The 24,719-nt window shown below is 52.1% G+C and overlaps 1 protein-coding gene across 4 annotated transcripts in view; it reads left to right on the forward strand.

Annotated features, from left to right (window-relative positions):
- Positions 1-24,719, forward strand: part of NINL (ninein like) — a 76,617-nt gene that overhangs the window by 47,626 nt on the left and 4,272 nt on the right. For all 4 annotated transcript variants that reach the window (XM_023507672.1, XM_023507673.1, XM_023507674.1 and 1 more), the window contains 9 exons: positions 2,155-2,329; positions 2,986-3,096; positions 3,517-3,597; positions 9,756-9,879; positions 11,687-11,793; positions 12,909-13,222; positions 15,322-16,440; positions 20,995-21,099; positions 22,821-22,890. In XM_023507672.1, coding sequence (XP_023363440.1) covers positions 2,155-2,329; positions 2,986-3,096; positions 3,517-3,597; positions 9,756-9,879; positions 11,687-11,793; positions 12,909-13,222; positions 15,322-16,440; positions 20,995-21,099; positions 22,821-22,890 — 2,206 coding nt within the window. The remainder of the gene's footprint in view (positions 1-2,154; positions 2,330-2,985; positions 3,097-3,516; positions 3,598-9,755; positions 9,880-11,686; positions 11,794-12,908; positions 13,223-15,321; positions 16,441-20,994; positions 21,100-22,820; positions 22,891-24,719) is intronic.

The following is a 24,719-nucleotide window of genomic DNA, read 5'->3' on the forward strand; positions in this document are numbered from 1 at the left end:
TGGGGCCAGAGTCCCAGAGGCTATGGAGCTGACAGCAGAGCTTGGGCCCCTAGGTGAGCTCTTGAAGCTCTGCAGGCCCTGTGAGTGCCAGGTGTCACCTCACCTAAGGCCACTGGGACCCAAATAGGCCGTTTATTCCCATTTTTCAGCCAAAGCAACAGCCCTAAGGTGGCTCAATAGCTTGCCCACAGCCATACCAGCAGTGAGCATGGGGGTGAGGCTGAAGCCAGGCCTGTTCCTGTGTTCTCAAAGGATGGCTGCTTCACATCGAGGGTATGAGAGCCTGGCCACCCTGCCCTGGTGCGACTGCACATTAGGCCTCCTGGGAGTCAGGTGACTGCTGTGGGCCAGCTCTGAGGCCCAGTAGCACTTCCCCAAACTCCATGTGTATGCAGGGAAGGGGGGTCTGCAGGCCCAGGAGGGGCAGGCTGCGGCGGGGCTCACCCCGTGTCTGTCCAACTGCAAGTCCTAGTACCTCTTTCCTTCCAGGGTTTGCTGGGGCCAGCCACACGCAGCAGGTCCTGTCCACACAGGCTCAGCGTAGCTGGGAGGGTGCAGGGTACGTGGGAGGCTGCAGGGGCACACTGCTCACACCACCCCATGCCCACAGCAACTGTGCTTAGAGGCTCTTGTGAGATAATTGTAATTTTCAGGGGAATTCAGTAAAATATCCTTTTACCAAATAGGTGGAGTGAGGCCAGCAGCTGGGGTGTGGGGACTAGCCAGCAGTCTGGGTCAGGGTGCTTGTCCCCTGTGTGTCGACAGGCTGGGCCAGGCCCTAGGCGCTGTCACCCCATTGGTGTGGAGCACATGGTTCATCCTAGACATGCAGTAGGTTCCTGTGAGCGACTTCGGTGGTCGCATTAGGTTTTCCTTCTTATAGGAGTAACAAGCAATGCATTTTGTTATAGAAAACTTGGAAAATACAAGTAAAAGGAAAAACAAAGCCAGAAATGTAACTTCCCAGAGGGTATTACCTTAACAGTTTTATGCTCTTCACTTTTTTCTGTGCACGTAATTATTTACAAAATAATATCACATTATATATACTTTTCTAGTATCCACAAAGCATCTGTATGTAGGTGTTGGTGTGGCTCTGCTGTGTTTTACTTAACCATTTTCCTTTTGTTGTATATTTCAAAGTTTTTTTTGTTTTGTTTTGTTTTTTTTAAGACAGAGCCTCAAGCTATCCCCCTGGGTAGAGTACCGTGACATTACAGCTTACAGCAACCTCCAACTCCTGGGCTCTAGCGAGTCTCCTGTCTCCGCCTCCCAAGTAGCTGGGACCACAGACGCCCACCACAACGCCCGGCTATTTTTTGGTTGCAGCCGTTGTTGTTTGGCGGGCCCAGGCTGGGGATTCGAACCCGCCACCTTAGGTGTACGTGGCTGGCGCCTTAGCCGGTTGAGCTATAGGCACCGAGCCAATTTCAAAGTTTTTTAAAGAGTGCTGATAGAATCAAATGTATGTTTTTAAAACTGCCCAAAGGCCGGCAGAGTGTCCAGTTAGTGGGATTGATTGCGCTGTGCTTCCTCTGTCTCCTTACCCTTGGGTATTGTAGTTTCTGTCAAGTTCTGAGTAAATGAAAACTCTGGGCCCTACGGGCCAGAGGCTGAGCCCAGGTCTGGTCTTGTGCTGAGTTCCTGGTGCTGCCAAGTTTCTCCCGATATTGGAGTCTTCCTCGAGCCTGGTCTAGGCAGACTTGTCAGAGGAATCCCGAGCAATGGCTGTTGCTGTGGTGAGACTGCGAGTGGCACTGTTCTCCTGCTGATGGAAATAGCTGCTGCAAAAGACACACGGGGCATCTGAGGAAAAGCACCTTCCCTCTTCCTCAGATTGCTTTGGGGAGCCACTGTCCATGGTCCAAGCCTCCTCTGTCTTGCCTCTTCTGGGGAGGGAGGCAACTTTTGTGGCCTTCTATCCAAGGGTCGCCATGTGCCCTAGGTGCAGGGGCAGACGGTGGCTGTGGGGCCCTCTCCAGAGTGCTCTGCCTCACCCAAGGCTCCAGGGCACAGCTGCTGGCATTTACCAGGTGACCAGGAGCTCCCTTGTCTGGGAGCACCTCTGCAGACCTGTGAGGGACTTGTGCCCACCCTAGGCCTGCCTGTCAGCACAGGTGGGGGCCCAAAGTGACCATGTATGATGCATTGCAGGCACCTGGAGCAGGGCTACCAGGGAAGGCTGAGCCTCCTGCGGTCAGAGGTAGAGACAGAGCAGGAGCTGTTCTGGGAGCAGGCCCACAGGCAGAGGGCCGCACTGGAACAGGACCTGGGACGCCTGCGCTCTGAGGAGGCGAGCCTGCGTGAGAAGCTGACCCTGTCCCTGAAGGTAGGGATGTCCCCAGGGCCTACCCAGAAAGACAGAACCATGGGCAGGGCAGGAAACTGGGGAGCCAAGGGTCCATCTGCTCACACCCACATCATGCTGGTCAGGGATCCAAGTTTGCTTTAAGCTCATTTGTCAGGATAGGGAGATGCCTGAGGCTTTATAAAGAACGTTTCACAGCATGGGTGGGGGCTCCTCTCAGCAGAGCAGTGGGGTCCTGGCCATGCAGCTGTGGTGCCATCCCCCGTCCCCGACTCCTGCTCTCTGCTCTGGGCCAGGTGGACCTGAGACTAGGGATGGCTAGTGGCTACAATGGCACCACTGCAGTCCCAGAGACCAGGCACACCCCTGGGTCAATAGAAAGACCAGAATTTAAAGCCCCACCTGCTGGAGGCCTGAGTTTGTGGCCTGGAATGGAGGGGTTTTGTGGCTAATGAGTGTCCTGTGACCTGCACCCACCCCTGGCTGCAGTGAGCCCCCCACAGCTGGTGGCATGGCACTGAGGCAGCAGTCCCAGGGGCCTCACCTTCAAGGGGTTTCTTCCCTGGTCACCAGTGCTGTTAGAAAGCCAGCCTGTCCCTTAGGGAGAAGTGACACTGCCCTACCATGTCCCTATCCTGTGCCTCCTGCCCTGGTGACCTGTGGCCTGTGTCTCACAGGAAAACAGCCGTTTACAGAAGGAGGTTGCAGAAATGGTGGAAAAGCTCTCGGGTTCAGAGAAGCTGGTCCTGAAGCTGCAGAAAGACCTGGACTTGGTGTTGAGGGACAAGGCAAGTCCTGCAGACTGTGAGTCTCCAGAGAGGAGCCACCACAGATGCTGGGCATAAAGCAGGCAGCATCTCAGTGACTGGAGTTAGTGTTTCTCTACTGAGGCCTAGAACAGGGAGAAAATTCGTCTGGGTGCGTCCCACTGCTCTACTGCCCTTCATGACAGCTTAGGCTGCCACCTGCCTGGCCTCAGTGAGGGCTGCAGAGGGAGGGCAGCGTCCTGGGCCACAGCAAGGGAAGGGGTGGAGTGGGGCCGCCCCGTGCAGGGTGTAAGCACAGCCATCTTGGATAAATCAGTGAATTCAGAAAATCTTTCTTTCCTCAGACCTTTTAAACAGGGAAGGGAGGAGGGATGGAGTGTTAATACCTGGAGACACAGGGTCAGGGCGGGAGAGCTCACCTCCTGCATGTCTAACTTCCAGCTGGAGCCTCCAAGCACAGAGCTCCTGGTGCAGGAGGAGCGGTTCTCAGCGGTCCTGGAGGAATACGAGCTCAAGTGCCGGGTATGTGCCCCACCAACCTCCCTTTTCCAGACCCTCAGTGTCCACATGCAGGGTGGTCCACAGGGAATGGTGAGGTGTCTCAGCTAGAGCCTCTGACCATGGTGTGCTCAGCCTGCGGCCAGGCCAAGTGCCCTTAGCTGAGGGTTTCCTGGTTCTACTTGGCACCTGTTCTGAATGCCGCCTCCTGTTCCCAGGGACCATGGAGGGCTCTGTCTGCTTTTCTGTTGCTAATGTTTAGATTTCCTAGGCCAGGTCTGACAATATGTATGCGTCCCATCCTGCTGGAGACATCTGGGTGGGGGTGGTGAGAGACACTTGTACCCCAGGAACCCCTTGCACTCTTAAATAAATTATCAGGAACGTGAAAGAGTTTTTGTTGATGTATGTTATGCAGGTTAGATTTAACATTTACCATGGTGAAAATTAAAAAAATTATGAATTCTTTTAGAATCATAAATAAGCAAGTTATTTTTCACAGACCAAATAGCACAATTTTATGAAAATACCTGTTTTCAAAAAGAAAGAAAAATTAGAAGTGTACCATTGCTTTGATCTCACTGATACCTGGTCTAGCAAGGGACAGCTATGTTCTTATATCTGCATCTGCCTCAGTCTCTAGTGATAAGCAGAACAGGACCACAGAGCTCCAGAAAGCTCCAGTTTGCCGAGAAAAAGTGGGGACCTTTCATAGATCCTTCCCTGGGGGCCACCGGCAGGAGGCCTGGCAGCCTGTGCAGCTCTGCAGACCCTTTTGTCCCTTCTGGTGCCTTGGATCAGAGCCTGGGTTGGACGCCTCCTTGGCACCTTTTAAATACTGCTGTTGCGTTCTGGGCCATTCTAACAGGCCCTCCCTCCCCTTCCTGTTCACCTAAGCACTCTAACACCAGAATGTTCTAAAGGTTAGGCGCTCACCTAGAGCTCACCTAGAGCTGCGAGGAAAGCCCAGTCTCAGGGCCTTGCAGGTGGGCAGGAGGGTGGTGGCCGGTGGGTCTGGCTCCTCCTCCCTGTCTCACCCCACCCTGCTCTGGCCCATGGGATCTATCCTTGTGAAGAAATTTTAGTATAAAAAACAAGCCAGAGTTGAGTAAGGTTGGTTATTAACAAAATAGTGCAATATTTTTATTCTTGAATATTTAAAGTAGTTTACTGCATAATTTTTTTAGCAGTCATAAGTTAGGGTTTAATTTACCAAAAGTTGATTTATATAAAACTTACACAGAAACTTTTTTTTTTAATAAAGAGAGGTGTATGTATGGTTAAAATCAGAAACCATCAAAAACCTCAGCCCCTGACCTGCTCGCCCCTCACATGTCCTTGGCACAAAAAAGGTTATATCCAAACAAGTTTGACTAGTGGGAAGTGGAAAAAACCAAGTGCCCAGTATCACAGCTGGCAGGATACCTCATGACTCTTGTTCTGGTAGAATCTTATGTAGCCTTCACAGTAACATAGGAGTCTTTCTAGGTAGCATTGCCAAGTGAGCCAAGGTAAGTGATGTGCACCCTCCAAATACAGCCGTTAAAACCCTGTGTAACCCCCACCAGCAAAAAGAAAAAGAAAAACAAAGGATGTCTGTAGTTTACTGGTCACTCCTGTATTCATACGCCTTATTTGCCCGAATGATAGATATTGACAGTAAAAATGTTCAAGCTGGGGAGCCTTAATTTGCAGCTATGTGAAGATGTGCTTGTCCAAAACTGGTCAGTTTTCCAGCTGGCGGTCTTTAGTAACCTTGTGTGGTGATACGGCAGCATGGCTGGGTTAGTTAGATCTCATCTGTCCATATGTCAGTTGTCTTTGCCCCAAGTCACCTCCTACTGAAAATAGGCCATTATTTCTGAAGATACCATTATGGTCCTTGTTATGGCACCATTAGTTGTAAAGTAATTTCATGTAATTTGAAAGTTGAGCAGATACTGTGGCAAGAACTTCTGTCCTCAAAGCTGGTGATCAGTTCCTGAGCTGCCCTATGGCCAGAGGAACAGATTTTAAGGGTCTGTTATCAGTTCACTTCCTGATGACTTCCCTCCAATTTAAAGTAAATTGACTCTGTTCCTGCTGCATGCTGTTCTGGCTACCACAGAGGATCAAGGTGAGCGGGTCCCTGCACTGAGTGGACTGTGTGTCCTGCCTCTGTCTGTGGTCTGGCCTCTGGGTGCCTTGCCGTCTCTGCCTACACTGTCTGAGTCTTCTGTTGGGAATGTGCGTGCTGAGCTGCTGGCTCTCCTGACCGCCTGGGGGTGAGAGGTGGGTGGGGCCTTCTGTGGGGCGGGGCCTGCCAGTGGGGGCGGGGCCTCACCCTGGGGACTGCAGTGCTGTGCTGGGCTCTGTCCTGTCCCCTGTAACATAGTAAGCAGGTGCAAAACCAGAGATCCCTGCATGAAAATGCCCCTTTAAGGCACTGGCGTTTCTAAGCAGACAAACTCTTCTTTCTTTGACCTCACTTTATTACTTAAAGATCTGCTACTCTTTTCACTTTTGGTTCTTAGAATTTTATTTTTAACATCAGTGGAGGCAGTTTACAGTTTAGTGCTAACCTGCTTATTTAGAGATACACTCCTCTCCATTTTTTAGATGTTTTTGTCTGTTTCAAATTAACATTTAAAGTATTTAATAAACTTTTTGTTTGCAAATAGTTTTAAATTTGCATAAGTTGCCAACGTGAAAGCAGCGTGAGAAGTGCCTGTACACCCCTCACCTGGACCCAGTGCCCCCCTTTCACCACGGCCGCCTTGCCATGTGCACACCGGCACTCACTGCGTGTGCTGAACCATTGCAGGGTATGCCACAGGCATCACAGCCCATCACCCCTCAGCACCCGAGCATGCATTCCTAAGAGGGGGCGCAATCACTTTACTCTGCAGTGCTATGCACAGCTCCTGCTCCTGTAGGCAACTGGTAAATGTCCAGGAATTTTGCTAGCTCCTTGTTAAACCTTTGATAGCTTATAAAATCGACTCTGATGGGAGTAATTCATTCCACAAAAGATTGTAAAAGCTACAACTAGGGCTTTTTTATTTTCCTGGAGAGTGAGTTTCCCAGCACCCTGTGGGTAAGAATATTCTCCGTCATAGCTGTGGCTCACTTCTTAGCTTTGTGAATTGACATCAAGGCAGCACTTCAACCTGGTGCCCTGTTTCATTTTTCTTACTGAATCCACTAGTGTTCTTTGGAGCTTTTTCCCTTCCAGCACAGACTGTGGTCTAGACTGGTATTGCCTTTAGCTGTCCTGTTTGTTTAATGTCCTTTGCTCTCAAACTTTCCCTCTGCCTTTCTTTGTCTTCTGTGACTAATATTTTTGGAGAATACTGTTTTCCTTACCCCCTTCTCATTGATTGTTTTCCCGAGGTTTCCTTTTGATTGCACTGAGGCTGCGCACCACATGAGCAGTGCTGTGTCTGTCCCTCCTCTGTGGTGCTGGTTGTGAGCTGTAAACTCACTGTTTTTTTTCTCTCTGGCAACTCATAAGCAGTCAGTAGGGAAACACTTAAAGATCATGCAAATATCCTGCTCTTCTTGGAGATCCTCTCCGGATTTAGCATCTGTTGATTCTTACGCAACTCACTCTTCCTTGATGGTTTCCTGCTTCAGCACCCCCACCCTCCCATCTGTCCTTACTGTTGGCCTTCTGCTGGCAGCTGGAGTCCTGCCTGCCCGTCCACCCACCACTGCTGTGGACTCGAATTCCCATGTGTTCCCCAGTGATAATGCATTAATGTGCTTAATTACTTTGGTGCTCAAACAGTGAACGCATTGCCCATGGGAGTCTTCATCTATCATGTCCCTGTCACCCACCACTGTCATTTCTGCTGTTGATCGGCTCTGTTGCATAGCTGTGTACTCCTGGCTTGGCAGAATTTTCCAGACTCATCTGGTGCCTTGCCTGCACTTGCCCTGGGATCTGCCTTTTCTCCAAGGATTCCTGGTTCCTTTACAGGGCAGTGGCTATAGAGATCTAGGTCTGGGTATGTGGGCTGCTCCTTGTTCTAAGGCGTCACTGCTTCTGTGTGATGTAGTGGCCCTTAACCACCATTCACATGACAATTGGCGCCCTGCCATGGGCCATGGTTAGGATTAGGGTTGTGGAGGCTGCTGGTACCAAAAGCAGCACACACCACCCTTGCCAGCCATAATGAACCAGGCTTCCTGGCATGACCTGAGAACAGAGATGCCTGTGTCCCTCAGTCAGCTGGGAGAACCCCTGTTTGCTGGCATTGCTAAATTTGCAGGACAGGGTAGCAGAAGGATCCACAGAGGGGGCCAGGCATTGGGTAGAAATGACTATTCCTGCCACCTTCTAGATTGGTACTGGCCAATAAAAATACAGTGGGGGGTTACACAAGTAATTCTAAGTTTTTTGGTAGGCTTAGTGTTTAAAAAATGGAAGAAACAGATAATATTAATTTTAGTATATTTTCTTTAATCCAACATATCAAAAATGTTACCATTTCAAACAAACAAATTCTTGAGGTATTTAGCATCCTGCTTTGGAGTGAGTCTTCAAGGTTCAGTGTACTGTTCTCATGGCACATCCCTAGCTGAGAGATACCCCTCTGCAGGAGCCCAGCTGCCCATGTGGGAGTAGCTCATGTGTGGACACAGCAGGCTGGCTGAAGGATGGGCTGCCCGTCACTATGGGGAGTGAGCTAGTTGCCAAGGGGCTATGCTCTGGGTCTATCTCGCAGCTCTGCCCTCCTGGCCCTTTTTCTTCTTGGAGCAGACGTGCATATTTGCACAGGAGTTTCTGAATGAGGTGTGAATGGTCCTCATGAATCCATGCCGCTTCAAACATCTTCAGAGCCTATCCCTTCTCCCTCATGGCCTAGAATTGCTGAGAGGCTCCTTCTGCAAGGGGGAGGTCCGTGACACATGTGGCAGGCCCAGGAGCAGTTGCAAGAAGAGCCTCATCAGCGACAGGTGCCTGGGAGGCCATGTGGTGCCTGGAGCAGGGTTCACAGGTCAGGAGGATGCCTACCTCTCTGAGGGCCTTCCCAGTTCACCTTTCAGGGCCACTTGGCTTCCTCCCAGCATGGCAGGGGCTCCCCCAGGCGCCATCCCAGAGGAGAAGCCAGTGCTCAGCTTCACTTGTGCTATCCAGGTCGGGGCAGTCACAGGGCTGCCAGGATGTTGGTGGGGACCCAGGCCCACAGTTTTGGTGGACATGGCAGAGCAGCTGGTCTAGGCAGCCACACTCAGTCCTTAGGGCTTGGGGAGCTGCCAGGTGAGGCAGGCTGGATGCTCTCCCTCCTCATGGCTTGTTACCAGATGGCTCAGCAAGGTGTGATGGGAGCTGTGGAAATTTAGACACTTCCTCACCCCACCAGCACCCCCTGCTCCTCTGCTCCTCCAGTATCTGAGCTGCCATTGTCTATCCGACGTGCCATCTCTGCTCTGCCAGCCTCCTCTCTGATAGTTCCTCTCTGCAGAACCATTTGCAAACTGCCAGCTGCTGAGGAAAGGAGCCCGGCACTCCCAGGGTTTCGCTGCAGGAACCTCTGTGCTTACAGCTTCTCAGAGTTCTGATGCTGACAGTTCCCCGGGTTTCCTGTGTTTCTCTTCAGTGTCCTCTCCAGTTTGTTCTTGAGCCTCTCTCATTTATCTTGGGAAAGAAAATGGCGTGGGGTATGATAAAGTCAGGGGAGGCCCCTGCTTTTGTTCAGCCCACCCAGTGGTTAGGGACTCCGAGTTCTGATCGGGTTTTATGCTGCAAGTGTGGGCTCGCTGCCCTCTCACCTCACAGTGTGCCAGGGCTACAGCAGACGCTCCGGCTTCTCTGTGCCAGTGGCCGCAGCAGCTGGAGGAGACGCCTGGCTGTGTCCCCGCAGCGGATGCTCCGGGTTCTCTGTGCCAGTGGCCGCAGCCGCTGGAGGAGACGCCTGGCTGTGTCCCCGCAGTGGATGCTCCGGGTTCTCTGTGCCAGTGGCTGCAGCAGCTGGAGGAGACGCCTGGCTGTGTCCCTGCAGCGGACGCTCCGGGTTCTCTGTGCCAGTGGCCGTAGACGCCTGGCTGTGTCCCCGCAGCGGACGCTCCGGGTTCTCTGTGCCAGTGGCCGCAGCAGCTGGAGGAGACGCCTGGCTGTGTCCCCGCAGCGGACGCTCCGGGTTCTCTGTGCCAGTGGCCACAGCAGCTGGAGGAGATGCCTGGCTGTGTCCCCGCAGGACCTGCAGGACCGCAACGACGAGCTGCTGGCTGAGCTGGACGGCCTGCGGGCACAGCTGCCCCCACGTCGGCACAGCCCTCCTGGAGGCCTGGGGCAGTGGCGACCTGGACACAGCCCAGCAGGTAGGAGCCAGGCCTGGCAGGGGGCTGTCCCAGGGCCTGGTGTTGATGCCCACCCTAGGAGAGAGTGGTTCACCTTCTGGGTGGACATGATGGAGGAGATGACCTGGTCTTGAGCTCAGGGGTGGAGGTCTACCCTGCAGGGAAGTTTCTGGGGAGAAGCCAGTGAGACGCCACTGGGCAGCCTTGTAGGAACCAGAGGAGGGAGGCAGACTGAGGTGGACAGAGTGGTCTCCAGCCCCGAGGAATAGCCGTGGCCTGGCCCAGGCCATCCTTGCATCTGAGAGTTAGTTTTGGTGACAGCTCTCAGGACTGGAAAGATCCCCTGGTCCTCAGAGGGCAGAGACCAGCAGGGCTTATGTTTTGCTCTTTCTGGGAGAGACGGGAGCCATCGCTCTCCAGGTCTAGATGAGCTTGGGAGGGCCGGGCACAAGGGAAGGCCCCCACCTGCCATGTGCCCCCTGCTCTTAAGCCAATGGCATGGGGACAAGCTCTCAGCATGATGAGGCCCCATGTTGAAGTTTTTTGGCTCCTTCTGGAGACCAGAACAAGCGATCTACATGCTATGGGCCTTTTAGAGGACTGAGCCCTGACAGCTGCGTGGCCTCAGTGTAGCCAGTGGTAGCATGTGGTGCCTGTGGCTGTGAGGTCCAAGGGGAGCCCTTGGAACCCACAACTGCACCCGCTCCTCTGGATCCCATGTCATGGCAACCACAGCCTCTTGGAGAATATTTTGCTCACATCTGTAATCCTGAGAGCTGTTTACTTAACAAAATAGAAAAAAAATTATATCCAAAACAGTCTATCTAAGCACCTCCTGGGAGAACCCAATGGACCTTCTGTGCACAGGGGTCTGATTTCCAGGAGCCCCTCATCCCAGTCTCCTGGGAGTCAAAGGCTCCCCAGGCCCACAGTCTGGACGAGGCTCACAGGAAACTTCAGGAAGAAACAAGACATCCCGTCCACACCCAGGCCAGGGAGGCCAGAAGGTGTTGGGGTGCAGCTGCACACAGGGCTGTGTTTGAATTCTTAGACATGTGACATGTGGCTGGGTGACTGTTACCTTCTTTTGTCCCTTAAGAGCCTGAGTTGGCACAGAATGAGTTGAGGGTCTCTGTCTTAGGGCCCGTGTCAGGCAGGCCTTGGATACAGGGGCACCCTTAGTTTTGTGGTGTTGCTGATAAAACCAGTGCCTTTGTCCCCCTCTGTTTGACCACAGAGATTTAATTGGTGCCTTAAAAGGAGAGAGGTTCTGTCTGCTGCCAGGGGACGGTTAGGACTTATCACAGTGGAGGGGTGTGGCCTGAGCTGTGACTCCCGTGGTTAGAGCAGCTGCTGGACCCAAAGGCAGCAGCTGTGGGTGGCCAGTGTCAGGAGGCTTTCTCTCCTGAGGGCTTGTCCTGAGCCCTGAGTCTGTCACTTTTTTCATGGACAATAATTTAGGAAATGGAGAGAGTAAGAGTTGGAGGATGTGTCTTTTCCCATTTCTAGGCCCCAACATAGATGACACTCTGGCAGTGGGTCCCTTCGACAGACACGTTGGGATCTGCCTGCACCAAGGGTCAGAGCCCTCATTGCTCCAGGATTTGGGTTTTGGTTTTTCAGTTGCATCAGCAGCTGTTTTATCCCCCAGGGTTTGGTGTACTGGCCTTGCTAATTGGAGCCTGTCTTCATAGTAAATAATGCAGGACCACCAAGAAAGGGGGAGACTCAGCATACGGGGTGGAGAGTCAGGTCCGTGGCTTGAGTACAGTGGACCACTGTCCATATCACCCTTTACCTGGCGTCACAGATGTCTTCTTGTTTGCAGGCATCCTGCTAATGGGTAATTCTGCTCCTGTGAGTATAGAGACAGAGATAATGATGGAGCAGGTGAAGGAACGTTACCAAGACCTCAGGAATGCACTGGAGACCAAGGTGAGGGGAGTGGCCTGCTGCGTCCGTGCAGCTGCCCCACAGTCCTCTGCCTTCTAGTGATCCTGCTGTGGAAGGAAGGCTTGTAGGGAAACACAAGTAAAATGGCCATTTTTCCCCAAGCCCTCTTTGGAGAGAGACAGACATAGGAATGACTGGTAAGGGGGAGGGAGTGGTATTCCACTGGGGAGTGTCACAGGGACACCTGGGGTCTGCTGTGCCCTCCCAGCATCCCCTGCTCCTCTGCAGTTGAGAATCAGTTCTTGGCTGTGCCCCAAGCCTAAGATAACGTGGCGTTTACCCTTTGGGGGGCAGCTAAGTGGCTTCATAGTCAGCCCGCCCTGACTGAGGCTGTCTCTTAGATTAATTTATCCTTACTGTGTTACAAGGTTGCTGCAGCTTTTTTTTTTTTTTTTTTTTTTGGTAGAGACAGAGTCTCATTGTATTGCCCTCGGTAGAGTGCGTGGTGTCACATAGCTCACAGCAACCTCCAACTCCTGGGCTTAGGCGATTCTCTTGCCTTAGCCTCCCGAGTAGCTGGGACTACAGGAGCCCGCCACAACGCCCGGCTATTTTTTGGTTGCCGTTTGGCAGGGGCCGGGTTTGAACCCACCACCCTCGGGATATGGGGCCAGTGCCCTACCCACTGAGCCACAGGCGCCACCCAAGGTTGCCGCACCTTTTACGGGACGTGTCCAATCCTTCCATCTGCACAGTGCAGAGGCAGCCACTCCCATCCTGAACTGAGAACTCCCAATGGACCCTTGCCCACCGTGGCCAGATGTGTTCTTCCCGTCATGTTCTGAGCCTCTCCAGTAGCCTTTAGAAGGCTCCCCAGTTCTGTTGGCAGTTGTCACACTCTCTGCCCCTGTGCTCTGCCTGGCCAGATGCCCAGCTCAGCTTGGCACCCAACTGCCTGCCGCGTCTGCTGGGCCTGCCTCACAGGGGACGGTGTGATATGTAGCCATGCTGGCTCCAGGGAGCGTCCCTACTCATTCCCTGCCGGGTCTGGGCCTCGGCTCTTTGGGTGCTGTGTCTAACGGCTCTGTGTCTCTGTGCTGGGTTGTCAGCAAGGCCATCTTTGGGCCCACTGATTAAGTGCATGTTTCTCTCTTTAGGTGAATTATTATGAGAAAGAGATGGAGGTAATGAAGAGGGACTTTGAAAAAGAGAGACAGGAGGTGGAGCAGGCTCACAGACACGAGGTCAGTGTGCTGGAGGCACAGAAAGCAGACCTGGAGACGCTGCTCGCCAAGTCCCAAGAGGTCACCCAGGGCCTGCGGGAGCAGCTGCTGCACTCAGCCCAGGGCCCTGATGCCCAGCAGCTGGGCCTGGCCCTTGCCCCGTGCTGCACCCAGGCGCTGTCCAGCCTGGCCCTGCAGATGGAGGAGGAGCTTCCCATGAGGCACCGGCGCCGGCGCCGACAGAGCAGGTCTGGCCTGGCTGATTTCAGGATTTCGGGTCTGGGATTTCCTGTCCCAAACCTCAATCTGAAACTGGAGTTAGACTGCCAAGCTATGTGATTTTGCTCCGGGCAGGTGGAAGAGTGCTGAAAGAGCAGGTCCTGGGATAAAGATTTTATTTTAAGTTAAAAATACAGTTTGAATAGAACTTGGACTATAAGTCGTTTGCTGTGTAGAAATTGATCTTAGTATCGTTTCCCTTCTGCCTCCAACAGGCCTGATAGCAAAGGGCAGTGTCCTCTGTCATCTAACATGACTTTCTTCTGTCCAGGGCAAGGAGGCTGAAAGCTCCGAGGCCCTAAAACACTGAGGACGATGGTCAGAGTGGGTCAGTAAGATTCTTGAAAAGGTTAAAATGAGCAAATGAAGGAATGATTTTTTTGTTGTTTGTTTTTTTCAGAAACAGGGTCTTGCTGTTGTCCAGGCTAGAGTGCAGTGTCATCGTAGCTCACTGCTGCCTCTAGCTCCTGGGCTCAGGTGGCCCCCCTGGGAGGAAAGGCCTGTTTGGAAAAGCTGGGCTGGTATTCTGTGCATTCTGGAATCTAAAGTTACTTGGAAGTGACCACATGCCCATTCTTGTCCTCTGAGTCTGACCGTGGGCATGCTGATGGTCGGCCAGGTCCATGGAGAGTGTAGATCCCTTTGGCTCAGGAGAGGACAGGGCCTCCACCGTGCAGCCAGGCCACTTCCAGCTCACAGTGGGGTCAGGGCCTTGCACACCTGGGCTGCTGTTGTACAGAGGAGCATCGTGTGCGGTTGGCTGGGTTCTGGTGCTGGGGTCAAATGGATGTGGCCCCCTCACTGCTGATAGCAGGAAGTTGTGTCTCCAACCTGGAGGAGGTGGACTGGCCTTGCTGGTAGGACCAGGTCGGGCAGCCTGAGGACATGAGATGTGGTGGGAAGGAATCAGTACACTCCCCCTCCAGATGACCCTGCAGGGCAGCCCTGGCCATCAAGTTTGTGGAAACCTGCTGTGTCCTGGAGTGTCGCAACCCATTGGGCTCCTATGGCCCTGGCATCGGTTAGCACAGGAAGGAACCAGGACAGAGGTGGATTAGAAGTACAAGCTTGTGGAAGGTGGGCTAGCCCTTACTTTCCGGGTAGCCCTGAGCAACCTCTGCGCCAGCCTTTTATTGAAATGGAATGATACAGGTGAGGGGAGTAATTAATAATGACTATGTGCTGAGGGCACGGGCTCTTTCTCCATAAGGAGCACCTGTGGACAAGTCACCCGAGCGTTCACCCCTCAGCTGTAAATCATCTTGCTTAGAGGTCATTTGTCTCTTGGCGTCCTCTACACTGGAGGGTAGAAAAATGCCGTTTATCAGTCTTGTGTTTCCCCGACTGTTGGCTCTCCTCTCTTAAGCTGAGAGTGTGTGATGAGGGTTACTATCAGAGACCCCTCAAGTACAGGCTGGCTGTTTCCTTCAGCATCCAGGCTGGCATGAGCCTAGCCGCCCACCCTGAGCCATCTGGCCCCTCAGGCCTCCGACTTTGGCTCCTGGGGAGCTGCTCTTGATTTTTACCTGGGCTTGCGGTCACTCCTTATGGAGGTGGAGTGACATGGACCCATCTCACTGTCCTCACTTCTCTTCTGTTCCACTCTCAAGGCCCCAGGCCCAGCAGCTTAAAGGGCTCTGGGGGCAGCTCTGGGTGGTGAGTTTGACATCTCACCACATCTCGGCACCAGCACTGTCCTGTAGAGTTCACTGTGCCAAAGGCCATTGTCGCCTCTGTCCAGGGTGGCAGCCACCTTCTGCCCATGGCCACTGAGCAGTGCCACTGAGACCTGGGCTTTAATCCTGTTAGTCGTGTATTGAAACACTCCTCTGAGTGGCCAGTGGCTTCTGCAGTGGCCACAGTGTGTGGACCCTCACACGCTGGGCATGGTCCCTCTGAGGAGGGCCTGGGTGTAGGCTGAAGGTGTCTGGAGGGAGGAGGTATAAAGCCAGGGGAGGGCAAGCATGCACACAGTGAGGATAAAGCTTGCTGGCCTTTCCTAACCTGAGAGAAGGGTGGGAGGAGAGCTGGTGGAGCCTGCAGGGTGTGACGCACGCGGTTTCCATAGGAAAGAGGCTGCACGTGAGTCGAGCCGGAAGCTGTCGTGGGTAGAAGCCCAGCACACCGCCCACTGCGGACACCTGCCCCCCCAGCGCCACTGTGAGAAGGACGTGTTACCTTGGAAGCGCCAGCTGCAGGAGAATGAGATGGCAGAGCGCCTGGGCCTGGAGAAGCCGCGGCCGGCAGAGAGGGAGGCGGACATCCTCACCCTCTGTCTTAACCAGCGGCTGGAGCTGCAGGAGCTGATGAGTAAAGAGCCGGCACAGATTTGCAAATTATTCACACTAGAGAAGGAGAAGTTAGACCTTGCCAATGAGAAGCAGGTGGAAAGGCCTGCCTGGGAAGTGGAGGTGCCACAAGCCCTTTGGAAAGCTGAGCCAGTGGTGGCAAGGAGCAGAAAGGAGGACATACACGATCCCATGCCCCAGTGTCCTGGCAGTGGGGAGCAGCCATTGCCCAGGCTGGAACTGTGTGTTGGTGGACAGATGGTGGAGGCAGCAGGAGGGAAGCCTGGCTGTCCGCAAGCCAGGTGCAGGGACATGCCCGGCCAGTTCTGCTGTGCAGATGCCATGCAGAGCCCAGACTCAGCCCCTGCTCTGGTGGCCAGTGGGCCCTTGGAGAGCCTCAGCCTCAAGGAGAACTGTCGGGGTTTGCTCAACACTCCAGAGAAGGCTTTTGTTCCCTCAGACATGTGGTCACATGTGCAGCCACATGGGGTGGATGGAGGGCCAATCCCAGAGGAATCAGTGCCTTCTGCTAGGGACTCCATGGGCCTGAGCCAGCCTGAAGGCCAGCAACGGTTCCTGCTGGGAACGGAAGAACACATCTCGCCAGCACAGCGTGGAATGCTGGGGCTGCCGCTAGGCCCGGCCTCCCCAAGGAGCAGGTGGGCCGAGAGGCCACAGGCTGCTCTGGAGGAGCCAGTTGGGAGCCAGAGCCAGGGACAAGCCTTGGAGGAACAGGCTGGGGGTGAGGGCACCAGGAGGGGCTCCTTACCAGCTCAGCCCCAGCTTGCCCCCCCAGAGGAGGTGGAGAGAGAAAGGAACGGCGTGACAGTCAAACTGCTGCAGCTGGAGGACATCGTCCGGGCTCTTGAGAAAGAAGCAGATGCAAGAGAGGACAGCAGGTTTGGTCTCTCCCTGTTCCTGAAATGCAGAGCTGAGCCGCTATTACTATTGTGGGTCCCACTGATGAGCTAGTAGCCTCTGGTGGGGGTGGCCATGTAAGGGTCATAAGCCAAGCCCTGGCCAGGGGTCCCAGGATCACCAGTGCTCGGCAAGAGGGCAGGGAAGGCAGGACAGGCCCTTCTGGGGCAAGTCCATTGGCTCTGGTGTTCTGCTGGGCACATGGGCCAAGTGCAGGTTCTGGGTCACCTGTGAGCCCTCTTCTCTGTGCTGAGTCTGAGAGAGGCCCCACTGCATGTGCTGGGGCCATCTTTGGCCCTGGCGTTACATGACACAGCCAGCCCCGTGCTGCTGGAGGAGCGGCCACAGAGGAGCTGACCACATCCAGGCCCCTGTGCCACTGTGTTCTGGGAGGGCTAGAGGTTAAGATGGGTGTGGGGTGCCCCAGACGTCAGCAGAGCAGGGAGAACAGCAAGACCCAGGTGTGGAGGGTTGGCAGGGGGACAGGGAAGGGCAAGTGGTTGGGGCCCACACTGGTCAAGGGGTGGCTATGGGGGGAAGGGGACCGTCCAGATGAGAGGTGGTGCTGGCTGAGGGGCTGGAGATGCATAGTTAATAGGTGACAGTGGGTGAGGCAGGGATTCTAGGAGCAGGCAAGGCTGTCAGCGCATGCCCAGGAAACATGAGCTACTGTGAAGGGAATAGAGCAGGTTCTTAACCTGTGGGTCGCTACCCCTTTTTAACAATGAAAATACATTGCGGCCTAATAGGAAGGTTGAGAACCACTGAAATGGAGGGGAGAGTTTAGCTGAGCTTGGGGAGAATGTTATGTTGCCTCCCTCAGAGAACAGGGTCGGGAAGGGGAGCCAGGAAGGGGGTGACGAGTAGACTGAGGGGTATGTGCCCTTCAGGGAAGGTCAAAGGTTCCCATAAGGCAGGCAGGAGCCACTGAGGCCAGTTCACAGCCTGAAGGAGTCCACTGGGCCTGGCCGTGCGGGGTACCCCTCACCCTACACTAGGCCCCCACCCCGCTCCTGCTCTCCGCAGGCAAATCTGTGGCCACAGTTCCCAGCACGCTGACCTCACCGCCCCTTCTAGAAAACACATGTGTTGCCTCCCAAACCCACCATAGCAGCAGGGCTCAGGCTGGGTGACGGTCAGACAGCAGATATTCAGGGCCGAGGTGGGGATCTTGGCCTTCAGATCGTGAAGACATCTGCGCCTGCAGCAAGCTTCTGCTCACCACAGCCATGTGCACCCACTGTGACTGTACTGTCTTTGCCTGAGTCTCTCCCCACACACCCTGTGCTATCCTGAGTCATTTGAAATAATTGTAGACATGCTTTCTTGCTAAATATTTCATGCTGTTTTTTAGGAGTGTTCTCTTACACATCGAAGATGCCACAGGTGAGGTGTTGAACGTTCATTCAGTGCAGTGTTTCAGTACCCCCCACACTCAGACCTCCCCAGCTGTTCCAGTTCTCTCCTCCCAGATCTCATCAAGGAGCATGCCGTGCATTTTTCATATTTTGCCGTGTATAATGTTCACCCATGTTTTTAGCCCAAACTTTCAGGAAAAAATTTTCCATTTTAATTTTCAATTCAAATTTTATTTATGTTTAGGTACTTGTTTTATGTATTATAGAGGAATTTTAGCATTTATTTTCTAACATATTATGGTGCAAGAAATTTTATATGACAAAAAAAAACACAAGAACAGATACAAGGTACAAGAAATTTTATGTACCAGTAACAGATGTATATTTATATATCATAGAAGGCTCTTCCTTGCTGTCAATATCAGAAGGACAGGGTTCCATCACTACATTACTGGTGTCTTCTGAAGAGCCACTTTCCTCATCTAGTAAATTTCATCATCCTCAGTTCCGTCCACAGCATTGCTGATGCCTCATTTCCTACATGATTTCACAAACACTTCCTTCTTGACAACAATCCATAACCTTAGGATCTCACAAACTTGGACGGTGGATACTTTCCTGACTCTGCCTGTAGGTGTTAAATCATTACCAGCTGATGGCATCTGGGACATCCACTTTCTTCACCAGGCCATAATGTGTCTTGACTGACACATCAAGAGGTTGCAGCCAGCTGGTTAGTCCCCAGGCATCACAGCCAGTTGGTTTTCAAGTCTGCTGTGATTGCTTTTGCACTTAGTGTGACGTGGGCTTTGAAGTGATCAAATAGAAGGGAGGCTGTTGGGAAGGTAATCGTCCAGGCCATCATTGTTAAACCTGCTTCTTGTGCCATCTTCATTCATATTCATCCTTTTTCAAGCATGTGGGCAATAACCCTACCTAGAATCTTTTCTTTCAGAATTTTCTTTTTGTTTTTGAGACAGAATCTCACTTTGTTACCCTGGGTAGAGTGTCATGGTGTCATCACGACTCAGCAACTTTAAACTCCTGAGTTCAAGCTATCCTCCTGCCTCAGCCTCCCTAGTAGTTTGGACTACTGGCACCTGTCACTGGACCTGGATAGTTTTTGTATTTTCAGTAGAGAAAGGGTCTTGCTCTTGCTCAGGCTGGTCTCAAACTCTTGACCTCAAGGGATCCTCCTACCTTGGCCTCCCAGAGTGCTGGGATCACAGGTGGTAGTTTTGTTCTGGCTGGACAATAGGCTAGAACAACAGTGAAATATGTTTCTCGTGTCCACTAGTTTAATAGCCTTGATCTTTGCTCTTCTATTCTATGGGATGGCCCATCGGACAGGAATGGGACTTCATCCATATTGACAATTTGGGACAGCTCAAACTTGTATGTCTTTCAAAGATTGATAACATAAGAATGAAATTCCAACACTTGATTCTCGGGCTGCTGAATGTTTGGGGGCAAGTTTTGTTCCTATCCTCAAGCCCAGAATTTCCGTTCAGGTGTCCCTGAGAAACCATGAGGGTTCTTTCTTGTGCCATCCTTTCCCCCTCTTCCTGTATCATCTTGGTCGGATCCGAGATCCCAGCTGGATGCTGCTCCAGATTCAGCTGCTCACTCACGTCCTGCCCCACCTCTGCCCACTTCGGAGCTTTCCTCAAGTTACCACCTTCTGTCTGGGCATCTAGAGATGCTTTTCTTCCTGACCGACGGCCAGGTCTCTCTGTCATCACATCACTCAGACTGACTCTTCTGCCTCTATTCCCACTGTTAAGGACCCTGGGATTACATTGGGCCCTTGGTTATCTGCAGTAATCTGTCTAAAATCAGGTGACTAGCAGCCTGACAGACTCTGAGGATTGGGGTGTGGACAACTTCTGAAGGCCACTCTTGTGCCCACTAGAGTAGGTCATCTGACTTTTGTCCTCTGGCTAATTTAAGGTCTTGACTATCTTTGGTTTTTCACTAGCATCTCTTTCTAACTCTATTCAAGTGTTGTATAGACACATGAGAAACATTGGTATCTATCAAAGGCCAGGCCTGGTTACTCAAATTGTAATCCTAGCACTCTGGAAGGGTGTGGTGGGTGGATTGCTTGAGCTCAGGAGTTCAAGACCAGACTGAGCAAGAGCGAGATCCTGACTCTACTAAAAATAGAAAATAACTAGCTGGGCATTATGGCAGGTGCCTATCGTCTCAGCTACTCAGGAGGCTGAGGCAAGAGGATTGCTTGAGCCCATGAGTTTGAGGTTGTAGTGAGCTGTGATAACACCACAGCACTCTACCCAGGGCAACAGTGAGAAAAAGAAAAAAGATTTGACACTATACTCTAGCCTAGGCAACAGAGCAAGACCATATCTCAAAAAATAAAGTCTCTGCAGTTAGAAGAACCCATCTGTGTTAACCACTAGAACACGAAGTCCCTTGGGGCAACCACTGTCCTGACTTCTAGCAATGTAAATATTAATCTGGCTTATTCAGGTACCTGTATAAATGGGTAGTGTCTCTACCTAAGCAGAGACTCTCTCAGAGTTGTCAGAAAACAAAGACGGCCCAGGCATGATTGGTTCTGTAGTGGCTGCTCATTCTTGCTTTTCCTCAGGAGGATCCACCTGGCATCAGGTGTCCCCTCCATAAATTCACTTCCCTGAGTGTCTCCTCCTAGGGCTGACCTCAGATTGTAGGACAGATGGGACTCTCACTAAAGAGGAAAATGTGTCCCTTGTATTTTGGCCTTTGCATTCCTTGTGTTTCTAGCTCCACGTGGAGCTCACTGGCAGGGACAAATGCCCTTCACTCAGCCTGAGAGGTCAGGTCCAGTTTGGCATCAGTACCCAGTATACATCCAATATATGCCCATGTCCACGTAGGAGATGTCTGAACAGTCAGCGTGAACAATGAAACCGAGGTTCTGGGCGTGTTAGTGAGTTGATGGTCTCTCAGCTTTGTTTTCTGTGGCTTGACTCTTGGGAGGTGCAGAAGATTAACACTGGTTAGGGGGGAGGGAAGGGAAGAATATCCTGTGCCTCCTCCAGGGGAGGGGAAGCGGGCAGCAGGCTTTCCGGGACCCCGCTGCAGAGCCAGGTATGGCACTGTGGCTCCAGGCTACGCCCTTCATGTGGCAGCTGGCTCCTCCAGTGCTCACCAGCTTCTCAATTTTTCACGCAGAGTCGAAGTTCATCGGCTTTCTGAAGAAAACACTTTGTTGAAAAATGATCTGGGAAGGCTCCAGCAGGAACTCAAAGCTGCAGAGGGCACAAATGATGCACAGAGGTGAGGAGACGGGTATGTCTTAGCGTCCCTGCAGGCCTCCAGGACACCCACAAGGTGCTGTCTGTGGGGGTTTAGAAGGTGTCCTGTAAAGTGGGAAACGTTTGCAGATCAGCCCCACATTCCAGAAAACCACAGTAGGTGAGCCTTGTAGACTCCAGACAGACCGGACAGGTAAGGTGGGAAGCACCTTAACTCCCAAGCTCCTGAGCCTCAAAAGCCCAGGCAGAGCATGTGCAAACACAATGTGGTTGTGCTGTGGAAACAAGGGCAAGAAGCCGGCTTGTCCTCTTCTCTTTTTTTTTGAGAGCATGTCGCACTCTGTCTAGAGTACAGTGGTGTCATCATATCTCACAGCAACCTCTCACAGCAACCCAGGATGTATACTGGGTACTGATTGCTGGGTTTGGGCAATCCTCCTGACTCAGCCTCTGGAGTAGCTGGGACTACAGGTGCGCACCACTGTGCCCAGCTAATTTTTCTGGGGTTTTTTGTTAGAGACAAGGTCTCATTCTTGCTCAGGCTGGTCTCTAACTCCTGACCTCAACTCCTGACCCCACCTTGTTAGGGGTTAGAGGGTCTCTGGGGCTCTCCTGGCAAGTAGAGACAGTTTGATCATGTCCTGATAATAGCTTTAGCTCCGGGTTTCTCCAAGCTTTAGAGCTGGGGAAGGGAGATGGGCACAGAGAGGGGCAGACACCTGAGCTATGAGGTAGGGGAGGAGCTGGGACCCTAGTCAGGTGAGAGCAGGGCAGGGCAGGGAGACAATGTGTGTTGGGAGAGGGGATTTCTGCCGTCACTGCTGCAGCCATATCCAGACAGTTTCTTTGGCCTTTCCCCCTCTAACTGTGACTCTCGAGATGAGCGTAGCTCTAAAATACTAAGTGTTTTTCCAACATGGCAGCACCGCGATGATTAGCAGATGGAATCCAGAGCATTTAACAAGTGATAACTTATATCACAGGCAACCTGGAAATTTAATGATTTTCCTTTAGAAACCTTTTTTTCTTGAGTTTGCTGCAAGACCCCTGGACAACAGCCATCCGTAAGTGCCAGGCTGTTTCCATTGTTTGTCTGTGCTGCTGGGTGTGAATAGTTACATGTTGTACAAAGTATTAATGTGTGTGATTAAGGAATGTCACAGGGTTGCTTATTCTCACAGGACCAGCAGTGGGACTGGGCACAGTGGCTCCTGCCTATCACCCCAGTACTGTCTCTACGTAAATTAGAGAAATTAACTGGCCATGGTAACAAGGGCCTGTAGTCCCAGCTCCTCCCTGTCATCCCAGTACTGTCTCTACATAAATTAGAGAAATTAGCTGGGCATGGTGGCGAGGGCCTATAGTCCCAGCTACTCAGAGGCTGAGGCAGGAGGAATACTGGACCCAGGAGTTTTAAGTTGCTGTGAGCTGTGATGGTGCCACTGCATTCCAGGCTGGGCAACAGAGTGAGATTCTCTCTTAGAGAAAAGTCTGGCAGTGCACGACCTGAAAAATCAAACAACTTCACATTTGTAGCTTCGCTACATTTTGAGATCAAGTCTGGCTCCCTGTTGCTATTGGCAGGGGCAGCAGCAATGCAGCAACAGGGCCACGGCAGTGGCTGTGTCATGCCCAGAGCAGCTGCCAACGTCTGCACTGTGGGCCCTGGTGGCACACTGGGTGGTGGCCAAGGAACAAGAGCCTGGTTAGTCAGAAGTGTTGTTAATTTTGCTTCTTCAACAGGAGGGAGATTGAGGCTTTGAAGAGAGACAAGGAAAAGGCCTGCTCTGACATGGAGGAGCTCAGCAGACAGGTCGAGTATCAGTGCCTGGCATGAAATCAGTGCCCTGCTGCCTTTTTTCATTATTTGGAGACAATTTCACATTTACAAAAATGAAATAGATGACTTTTTCCTGAAAGGTTTGAGAGTGAGTTGCTGTCCAGCCCCCACCAAAATCAGAAACCTACCACGTCCACAAAGACACTTCCCTGGCCAGGCTTGCCACTGGTCCTGAGAATGTCACAGTCACGTGTGGCGTTTCACCCCCCCTTTGTCAGCCTTGGTTTCTAGGGTCTTGATGTTTTCAAGAGCACAGGTAGTGGTTTGTAGGAAGCCCTCTGTTCCAGTGTGTCTGATGTTTCCTGGGGAAGGTGACTCAGAAGTGATGCTGTGTCGTCCTCAGCTCACCCTTCCGGGGTTGCAGGAACTCGCCCCGTTGCTCAGACTCAAGTTGGTCACTTGGTGAAGGGGAGGTTTCCAGGCTTCTCCACAGTAAGGCCACTTTTCTCTTTGTGATTAATGAGTATCCTATGGGGAAAGACTTTGGGATTTATAAATATCCTCCTTTGATCGTACTCTCACCTACAAGTTGAAGCAGCCTCCTGTTTCAGGGTGGAGTCAGTTACTGCTGTGAAGGGGACCAGGTGGTGACTAATCCCTGAGCTCATCACACTTAGTGGTTGGCATTCTCCTGAAAGGAACAACTTTTTGGCCCCATTTGTTTATTGGATCTTTATGTTACTATCACCAGTTCTGTTTTTATGCAATGAATTGTAATATACTATCTTCATGTTTATTTTGATGCTTATGTTGTCCCAGATTTTGCCAATGGGGGCCCCTTTTGGGTGGCTTCCAAGTCCCATGGACAGGTCCTTATTCTCTGAACACTTTTACTTTCCGGTCCCCCAAGCGGTTCCTGTTTCATCTGATACTTCCCCCGCCCAGCCCTGGAAGTAGCCATTTCTCCCAGGAGCTCTCGGTAGCTGTTGTGTAGGAGTGTCTTTGTGTCTTCAGAGACCAGAGGCGCACATTGTTCATGAGCACTCTGCGCAGGTTTCTCAGTAGGTGCCGCTGGCAAGTGTGTGTTCATGCTCATGAGTGTGCATGTGTGCACACAGGCTCAGGTGTATTCTCCTTTACACCTCTCTCTGTGCTGAAAACCACAAATTCCAACCCACGTCCGTGTCTCCCACCCAACATTACCGGTGTAATTCTACTTCTCTGCATTTCCATATCCTATCTCATTTCTCCAACAAAGAGAGGCCTGGTTGCCTCCGTTTGGTGTGCTTCCTTTCTGTTGGATCAGCCTCTCCTTGCCCCCCATGTAGGGCCCTTCTGACCCACAGATGCTTCTTCAGTAGGCCTCACTCACCGCCTTTTGCACTGAATTTTAAGGGAACAGACATGCAAGCCCTGTACGTCACCATGTTCATTTCTTTTATTAAAATTCTTATTGGTAATTTTATTTTGAGACAGTCTTTCTTTGGCACCCTTGGTAGAGTGCTGTGGTGTCATAGCTCACAGCAACCAGAAGGATTTTAATTGAGTTGCTGGTTTAAAAACATTTTTTAGCTGGGTGCAGTGGTTCACGCCTGTAATCCTAACTCTGGGAGGCCGAGGTGGGTGGATTGCCTGAGCTCACACAGTTGAGACCACCCTGAGCAAGAGCGAGACCTCGTCTCTAAAAAACAGCCAGGCATTGTGGCGGCAGCTGTAGTCCCAGCTACTCAGAAGAGAATAGCTTGAGCCCAAGAGTTTGAGGTTTGTGAGCTGTGATGTCACAATATCTACCAAGCGCAATAAAGTGAGATTCTGTTGTCTCATAAAAAACAAAAAACATTTTCTTAGGTCTATGTGTATGT

The sequence above is a fragment of the Otolemur garnettii genome, unplaced genomic scaffold, assembly GCF_000181295.1.
Source record: "Otolemur garnettii isolate 467f Iridium unplaced genomic scaffold, OtoGar3 scaffold00197, whole genome shotgun sequence".
Classification (NCBI taxonomy): domain Eukaryota; kingdom Metazoa; phylum Chordata; class Mammalia; order Primates; family Galagidae; genus Otolemur; species Otolemur garnettii.